The 9,514-nt window shown below is 49.1% G+C and overlaps 1 protein-coding gene across 5 annotated transcripts in view; it reads left to right on the top strand.

Moving 5' to 3' along the window:
- LOC117903186 (nuclear pore complex protein Nup205) overlaps positions 1-7,569 on the top strand; it is a 56,410-nt gene extending 48,841 nt beyond the window's left edge. For 4 of the 5 annotated variants that reach the window (XM_034815037.1, XM_034815038.1, XM_034815040.1 and 1 more), the window contains 5 exons: positions 1,486-2,562; positions 2,661-5,395; positions 5,467-5,626; positions 5,823-5,991; positions 6,062-7,569. In XM_034815037.1, the coding sequence (XP_034670928.1) occupies positions 1,486-2,562; positions 2,661-5,395; positions 5,467-5,626; positions 5,823-5,991; positions 6,062-6,332 (4,412 nt within the window). In that variant the 3' untranslated portion in view covers positions 6,333-7,569. Of the gene's footprint in view, positions 1-516; positions 1,165-1,485; positions 2,563-2,660; positions 5,396-5,466; positions 5,627-5,822; positions 5,992-6,061 lie in introns of those variants that run through there. The other variant, XM_034815043.1, reaches the window with a different exon arrangement.
- The last annotated feature ends 1,945 nt before the right edge of the window (positions 7,570-9,514 follow it).

Here is a 9,514-nt window from a genome sequence, read left to right as displayed (position 1 = left end):
CAAAAATTACACAGGAAAAAGCAGGAAAGCAAATGGAAAATGGAAAAGGAATGAAAGGAAAGGAAATACCAAAACGTTGAACAAGAAGAAGAGGAAGAACATTGAATAAAAAAGAAATTCAAAGAAAGAAAGAAAAAAACAAAACTGTTGCCTTAACAATGAAACTTCCTTGTTGACATATATGCATACATATACAAGATACAAATACATATATACATATATACATATATACTATATACAAAGTACATATACATACATACAGTATACCCCATATACAAGAATACTATTATTACTATTATATACAAGAACCTATATACAAGAAGCAAGAGACGCGAGTAATTATACAAACAACAAGACAAGACAAGCATCACGAAGGAATCAAATAAAGTAAAAGCAATAGAAGGAGTAGAATTTAAAGAAGGAAAGCAAAGCAAAAACCACAACATAACGTAGCAAATATATATACAAAAATATATTTTGTATACAAAAAAGGGAGTAAAAAATAAATCTAAAAAAAAAGGCAGGAAGAAGCAACAGAAAAGGCTGAGGAAAAGCTGGCAAAGGTCGGTCCAAAAATGCGCCTAAAAGAGACAACAAAAAAGTCAGCAACAACGGCAACTGCAACAACAACAGCAGCAGCAGCAGCTGCAGCAGGAGCAGCTCCTCTGCCACTGGGACGGTCCCTCTCTGGAGATTTCGTCAAAGCGCTACACATTGCAACGCCGCCGCAACCATACTTGCAACATTCACAGAGGCCGCATTATCTGCAGCTGCAACTGCAACAACAGCAACAGCAACTGCAACAGCAACAGCAACTGCAACAATATCAATATCAGCGCTGCTCCAGCGTGGGCAGCACCAGCAGCAGCGGCACCTGTGAAACGGAACGCTCCTACCCATCGTCAGGCTCCTCCTGCTCCTCGCTGTCGCCGGCAGCACTCACAGTCACAGCCATGATGCAGGGTCCGGCCGAAGGAGCTGCAGCAGGAACTGCTGGAACTGGAGCTGCAGCTGGACAGGGCTTGGCACCACCAGCAGCAGCAGAAGATGCAACAGCGGCCGCTGTTTTGGCCGCCAACATTGCCGAATCGTTCACATTTCTGCAGCAGCATGCGGCGCATCATTTTCGCGACATTTTGTATGCGGCCCACATGCTGGGAAGAGGTAAAACATTCACAGGGGCGGGGGAGGTGCCCCCAAGGGGCAGTGCAGGGAGGACAACTGGGATGCGGAGTGGGGTTTGGTGGGGGGGATTGTTGCACGACCAGCTGCTTGGCTGACTGGAGCCGCTTAACTGGTTTTCTTTGGTTTTGGTTTTGGTTTGGGGTTTTTTTTTGTTTTGTTTTTTTTTTGGCCTGGCCAACTTTCACTTTATGCATTGTTGCCACATTTCTCAACTGCAATTGCACCTCTGCTTGGACTTGCACCGCAAACTGCCACCGATGATGATTCTCTTCTAACCGAAATCCTTTCCTCTCCTTTCAGGCTACTATCAGCCGGCTGGACCGCTGATCTCGCCCCATGTGATTGCGGGCGGACCACCGCCACCACCGACCCAGCAGCAGCAGCAACAGCAGCAGCAGCAGCAACAACAGCATTTGCTCAAGAAGCTGCAGGAAGAAGAGTCGAGCTCCGGCTCACCCACGCAGCTGCAGCAATTGCAGTTGCAGCAGCAGCAGCAGCAGCAGGCAGCGGAGGCTGCTGAGCAAGCGGCGGCAGCGGCAGCGGCATCCCAGTCGCAGCATCAGCCGCCACATCAGCCACAGGCGCAGCATCTGCTGCAGCAGCATCATCAGCATCAGCAGCAGCAACAGCAGCAGCAGCAGCAACCGCCGCAACCTCAGCCGTACCCGGCCAGTGCCGTGGCAGCCGCTGCCGCAGCGGCTGCTGGCCATCCGGGCGTGCCCTATTCCCGCTCAATGCACGCGGCTCAGATGCACTACACGACGGCCTATCCGCCAAACTACTATTCGCCGTATCCGGGCGAGGTCATGTGCTATTCGCCGCCCGCCTATCAGCCCTACTTCACCAGCAAGGTCTACCAGACGGGTCCGCCGCCGCCGGGACACCATCCCGCTGTGCACCAGCCACCGCCACCGCCGCCAGGCGCCTACCGACGCTATCCATACTACCAGCACGCAGGGCCACCGCATCCGCCCACACACCCAGAGCTGTACGAGCAGCAGCAGCAGCAGCAGCAACAGCAGCAGCAGCCACCGCCGCCGCCGTCACAAGCAGCAGCCGCTGCCCAAGCGGCCAGTCCGCAGCAGCAGCAACCCCAGCCGCAGCAGGGCACGTCAGTGGGAGGAGTGGGAGTGGGTCCAGCAGGCAGTCAACTGGTGCCCGCACATCACCATCACCATCAGCAGCAGCTCCAGCAGCAGCAGCAGCAGCAACATCAGCAGCAGCAGCAGCAGCAGTTGCAACAGCCGCAGCCACATCAGCCGCCGCATCTGGAACATTATCCGGGCCCACCGAGCTACTACGCCGGCTACAGTCCGGGCGGAGCAGGGAGTGCCGCCGGACAGTGCTATACACGCGGCCTACAGGGACCGTATATGGGTAAGGAAAAGTATGGTTCATAGGCAGTGTCCCAAGTCCCAGGAGTGCCCATCCTTTCCGCTGGAATCCTTTCTAATGTTTTCCCTTTCGCTTTGCAGACTATCCGCCGCAGTGTCCGTGCCCAATGCAACAATCGTGTCCAAAAAACGTCCATACTGGGCCTCATATTGGTAGCAACATCAGCAGCAACAACATCAGCCAACAGAACAGCAGCAGCAGCCACAAGACAGCCAGCAGCAGCAGCAGCAGCAGCAGCAGCAGCAGTGCCATGTTGCCGGGTGCCATGAGCAGCAGCAGCAGCCAGAGCACCGCTGCCCCAACAGCAGCAGCGACAGCAACATCGTTGAATACCAGTAGAGGCCCAGTGAAAAATGCCAACAAAAACACCACGAACAACAGCAGCAGCAGCAGCAGCAGCGGCAGCAGCAGGAGCAAGAGCAACACTGAGACATTGACGACAAATACGCGAGCAACAGCAGCAACAAACACGGAGGAGTTGCGTGCCACAGCAGCAACCAATACAGAAGAGTTGCGGGCAAAGGCAGCGGCCACACGTGCCACAGAGACGCAAACGGGCAGGGACGTGGATGTGGCCGTTGCCACAGCAGCGACAACCAACAATATGGGAACGCAGTGCCAAATGCTGGCAGTGAAGACGGAGCTGAAGAGCGATCCGCAGGTGACGCAGAAGATGCAGTATGAGGCGCATGTGATGCCACCGCCCACGCCGCCCGAGAGCTACTGTGCCAGCGATGACAAGCTGCTGGAGGATCAGGATCAGGAGGCGGAAATGGAGCTGGTCCTGGGCATGGGCATGGGCCTCGGCATGGGCATGGGCATGGGTCTGGGCCTGACCCTTGAGAAGGGTCACACTCACAACGAGCAGCACATTGAGGCGTATGATCTGACCTCTAGCACACCACCACCAGCGCCAGCAGGAACAGCAGCAGTAGCAGGAGCCGCAGCACCTGCCAAAGGAGCATCAGCAGGCGGTGTTGGTGCGCCGCGCAAGGCGAGGATCGGCAAGAGCATGGCCAGAGAGATGGTTTTCGCAGCACAGCAGCAGCAGCAGCAGCAGCAGCAGCAGCAGCAACAGGAACAGCTGAAGCAGCAGCAGCAGCAGCAGCAGCAGCAGGAGCTCCAGCAGCAGCAGGAGGAGAAAAAGAAACAGCAGCTGGAATTGGAATTGGATTTGGAGCAGGAGAAGCATGCGGGAGCACAGCCAGAGTTGCCTTTTGTACTTAAAGCGGAAATCAAAGCAGAGACCAAAATCAAAATCGAGCAGGAGCAGGAGCAGGAGGAGGGACGTCTGGCGAGCAGCAGCAGCAGCGGCGGCGGCGGCGGCGGCAGCAGCAAACCATCACATATCAGCCAACTGCCAGATCTGAAGCCAACAATCAAAACGGAGCCAGAAGCGGAACCCAAACCCGAACCCGTAGCCGAAGCCGAAGCAGAAACCGAAGCACAACAGACAGAGGCTGCAGCAGAGGTTCCAGCAGAGGCACCGGCACCGGCAGCCAGCAAGCAGCGCATCAATCTGCTTGCCTCATCGACATCCTCCGCCGCAGGTGCAGCTGCCTCGGGCAAGGCCCCCAAGACGCACCACAGCTACAAGAGCCTGATCAAGCAGGCCGAACCGCGCAATTACTTGTGTCCGGGCAGGACGTTTGTGCGCCGCCTCGGCCGAGCACCGGCCAAGTATGCCAAGCGGCGGCAATTGCTGCTCGCACAGCGCCAGCAGCAAAGGATCCGTGCCCAGAGGCGCGAGCAGCTGAAGCAGCAACGCCAAGAGCGTCAGCAACAGCTACGCGAGGAAGAGGCAGCTGCCACAGCTCAGACAGCAGACGATGCAACAGACACAACTGACGCAGCAGCAGCAGCAGCAGGAGGAGCAGCAGGAGCTGGCTCCTCTGGCCAGGAGGAAAGTCTGACCAAAAATGTGACCAGCGGCTCTTCGCCCAAGCGGGCACGGCCACGGAAGCAGGAGATTGCCGCCCTGCATCTGCTGGAAGGTCTGGACACGTCGCACAGTCGTGGATACTTCAGTGATCCCGAACTGAACAGCTGTCGCAGTCAGGTGCAGGGGAAAGTGGGTGCTGGTGGCGGTGGCAGTGGCAGTGCCGGTATCTATGCCGCACCCTCACCGCTGTTGGCCACACATCCTGTGCCCCAGGCCCCGGCCGAGAAGCGTTCCAAGTCGGAGACCAAAAAGCCGCTGCCATCATCCACGGAACAGCCACCGGCAAAGAAACTGAAGAAACAGGGCAACATCAAGGCCAAAGCGAAGGGCAAAAAGGTGACAGCAGCAGCAGCAGCAGCAGCAGCAGCAGAAGAAGCTGCAACTGGAGCTGGAGCAGTCGAGGAAAGCGCAACAGTAGCGGCATCCTCCACAGCAGCGGCAGCAGCGTCTACAGCGTCGCCTGCATCGGCAGAGACAAATAACAACGAGTACCAGACGGCGGATTTGCAAGCACAGAAGCTGCAACAGCAGCAGCAACATTCCGAGGAGCAACACAAGTTCCTGGTGCCGACAGCAGCAGCAACAGCCGCAGCCGCAGCAGCCACCACCGTTACGCCCGCGTCCACATCTGGAAGTACATCCACAAGCACAGCCACAGCCACAACACGCCAAAGTCAACACACGACGCACACGAAGCGTGCGCGATCCCGATGCAAATTTGGGAATCGTAAGCGCCAAAAGCATCGACCGGGTGGAGTTAGCTACGAGCTGGATGAGACACAGCCGCCGGCAACGAAGGCGAATGTGGTGCCCAAGTGGAACAATGGCTGGATGTGGGCGGGCAAGGCCTTCCAGGGCGCCGTATTTCTGAATGTAAGTTCCAATGCCAAATCCAAAATAACAAATAATAAATAACTGAAATATATTTATTCTCCTCTTTAAAGAGCGATGATCCGTTGGTGTTGCGCACCTGCTATCCGGCAATGCGACATGTGGAGGGTGACATAATACGCACACGGGACTGTGTCCTGCTCAAGGCCAACGAGGACAATGAGCTGCCGTATGTGGCCAAGGTGGCGCATCTCTGGCAGAATCCGGAAGATGGTGAGCAGTTGCGGTGACGCATAGATGATGACTGGGTTCCACTGGGCACTCTTTGAGGGGAAAAACTCACCCTTAACTGATAAGCCACACTGGAAAAGAGAGAGATGCTAAGAGTGCGCGTCCCAGGAGATCGTTTCAGTGGAACAGGGCCCATCTTTTGATTTATTCTCTGTATCGTAACCCTTTTTTGTTGTAGGTGAAATGATGATGTCCTTGCTGTGGTACTATCGGCCAGAGCATACGGACCAGGGGCGGCAGCGCAACGATTGCCCAGACGAGGTGTATGCCTCACGGCATCGCGATCACAATTCGGTGGCCTGCATTGAGGACAAGTGCTATGTGCTTACCTTCAGCGAGTATTGCAGGTGGGTGGCATTAGCCAGGGAACACTGAGCCCTGAGCAGCAATTTAACGTGCCTTTTGTGTTTCATTTAGATATCGTCGCCGCCTGCGTGCCGCCGAGGAGGATGTGGAGGATGTCAGCATTGTGCCGCGTCGGCCGTGCAGCAATGCGACGGCCAGCGCAGCCGCCACCAGCACCAGCACCACAACCACCGCCATTGTCAATTGTTATCCAGTGCGTACAGTGCCGGAGCACACGAATCCGGAGCTTGTCATGTTCTGTCGCCGTGCGTACGAGTTTCGGACACGCCGCCTGCTGAAGCTGCCACAAAAGAGTGCGCTTGCCGCATGCAGCCACAGCTAGCGCAAGGCTGGCACTAGCTAATCGATCCTTAGCATACACTTAAGCCTCGTCCTAAGCACACACGAGGAGGATACCAATTGTTTTTTTGGTATACAAAACATTAGCATAAATTTGGATAAAGTGAAGGAGGCGGAGCGGCGAGTAGATTGCCCCTGACAGAGGCCCATTGCGGAGGAGAGATTTGAGAGAGTTGAAAATTGTTTTGATCAGTCTACAGTTTACAGTATTGTTAAAGATATTTTTTTGGGTCTCCATTGTTGAAAGATATCTGCCATCTGTAGGGGGGAAGACATCTGTATCTGTATCTGTATCTCAAGGCAGCAATTCATGTACCGCCCAAGCGACTGTATTCGTTGTTCCTATCCCAAACTGTGCGCGGATCGCGGCTTATGGCAATTGCTGTCTGATGTTTGCCCCCAATCAAACGTATATATACACTATGCATGCCTCTGTCGGGGCAGGACATGCACACACACACACACACACACACACATACATGACCAAAATGTAGGCAAAAGCTTACAGCTGATGTGAGAAGGTAGGAAGGCAAAACGCGTTATAGAATGAGGTAGAGCAAAGAAACTTTAGACCGTGTTAGAGAGCGTTTTAGGAAACAACACAATAAGTTACATTTGATTATAGAAACTATTTATTTTGACTACCCCCAACCTATACACACACACACACACACGAACATATAAAGGCACACACACGCGCACAGATACTTTGTTATTAAGTTTTATAAATGTATTTATTTATTGTCTTTTTTCGAATCGATTTAATTCATATTTCGTTCTATCTGTTGATAGTATTTAATTCAATTCTGTATACGCGTATCAAGGCAGTGCCGTTCGCTTATGGGAATGTGTTGCTAGAGTATAAGATGCCAGCTCCTGATCATGTCAAGATTTCTTTCTTTCCTTTTTGTTTTGGTTGTTGAACAAATTTGTGTACTCAAAAAATATTTGAAATTCTTACGCCCCCCCACCCATGTACTCTATCCATAGGAGCCATGTACAGCCAATGCTCAGGCACAAAACAAAACAAACATTTTGCGCACAGACACATAAACTAAGTAATCGATAGATCTATGTGTGGACTTTCGACATGAGATTCCCGACTCTGGAAAAAGTGGAATCCACTTGATATCCATTTTGCTTTGTACCAACCTATAGTTTTTTTTTTTTTCGTTGTTGTTAGGTTTTGTAAGCGAATGAAAAACACACCCACACAAAAACACAAGCACTAGATTTGGATTTATGTATTTTAGAACTATTTTTCGTTGCATATAGTTTGAGAAAGAGAAATTTGATTTCAATGGGAAATGATTTGGAAGAGTCCTTAAAAAGAAATATACAGAAACAACAACAAGTCACATTATTATTATTATTATATAATTATTGATAGCTATACGAAATTAAATACACTAAATACTTGTCTGTAAGCGCTAAAGGAACTAATTTTTTTTTGTCTTTGATAATCTATTTAGTATAATTAAATTAAATTGTAGTTTGTAAAGCGTAGCGTTTTTAGTTGTTAAGTTGATATTTAAAATATGATTTGTTTTATACCAAATACACACACAAATTTTTAAGAAATTTATTTATGCACACACACACACACACAAACGTATATCTATGCACACGTGTATAATCTTATGGATATACTTACAAAAATATAAAAAATTATATGTATTATTTTTTTAAAACCAATTTTAGTGCTTTTGAGTTTTTTATGTCCGAATTGTGTTGGTGGAGGATCATTTGTAATGGTGAGTCAGCTGTAGTAGGCGCTAGTAGGCGTGGCAGCAAGTAGAGAGAGAGAGAGAGAGGGAGAGCATGAGAGAACGCTTGAGTATACTAGAAAGAGGCAGCATATAGACAGACCTACCAGCTACATTATAGGGAGCATACATATGATACGATAAACCCAAATACGAATACACAAACAAACAGACAGACGCACAAAGCGATCGATCCAACAGATACCGAACGTATACGTATATATAGACATATATTGTACCCTGGGAGGAGTGGGACGTGGAAAGGAATTCAATTAGTGAAACGCAAACAGACACCAAAAAACAAGAAACTGTGGCCTAAAACACACAGACAAGAAACATTATATTTGTATGCCACACACACACACACACCTATACATACATATATACATACATATATATAGTTAATAGCCTGTTCCTGCTGGACGAACACAACAACAACAAAAATAAATATATATTTCTATGGGAAGGCAGCAGCCCGCAGCGAACGAACGAGAACCGATTTGCATGTATTATAAGTAGAATGGAAAGAAAGGAAGTGTCTGTCCTGTCCTGTCCTGTCCTGTCGAAGTTCTTCAAGGCCAAGTACAGTCAACCACGCACAACAAAACAAACTTACGTTCACACACACACAGACACACACACAGAAATGCCTCTAAATACAAAACAACAAAAAACAGAAAAAAAATAAGCAAAAAATAGTTTTTATTTTTACTCTTGCTCATTTCACTTTGTTGGAAGGTAAAAAATGTTAACCATTTATTGTGTAGAAGCTCGTAGAAAAGTCAGAGATGATCGTCTCGAATGTCCTTTGTTTTAGGATCAATGGTTTACAAATTTCAATATTCCCATTGCCCCCATGCATACCTACATACATTACATACTTACTCATTTAGTTGATAGTTTTATGTCTGTAAGTACTCCACACATTTCCATCATTTCCCATTGTATTTCCATCCTGTAATAACACCAAAAACAAACAGCAACAAGTTTAACAGCAAACAAAATTAATTAACAAACAACAAATGAGCTAGATGAACAAAAGTAATGCAGAAGCAGCGGAACAACAGCAAACAAACAAACAAAACAAGATCAATAAATCAAAACCAATATAATACTATTGTTTATTACTAGAGAAATAAATTTATTTTTTGGCAAATTACCACCCCGAGATCTCTTCACTGCTCTCTGATGCCCATAACCCCTGCTTCACCTTGACTGCTATTGAGCTCTTTATAAACATAATTTCCAACGCAAAAGTACACAATTATTTATTACATCGATCATTGAAGGATTCTTTGCACATGCAAATTGCCATAAAGTCTATTTCAAGTATTTTAGTTCTGCGTAAAATGTTCATTAAAATTCGCTTTACATAAATGGTTCCAAATTGTTGAGCGCA

Source organism: Drosophila subobscura, chromosome A, assembly GCF_008121235.1.
Source record: "Drosophila subobscura isolate 14011-0131.10 chromosome A, UCBerk_Dsub_1.0, whole genome shotgun sequence".
Classification (NCBI taxonomy): Eukaryota; Metazoa; Arthropoda; class Insecta; order Diptera; family Drosophilidae; genus Drosophila; species Drosophila subobscura.
This window is presented reverse-complemented; position numbering and strand designations above follow the sequence as displayed.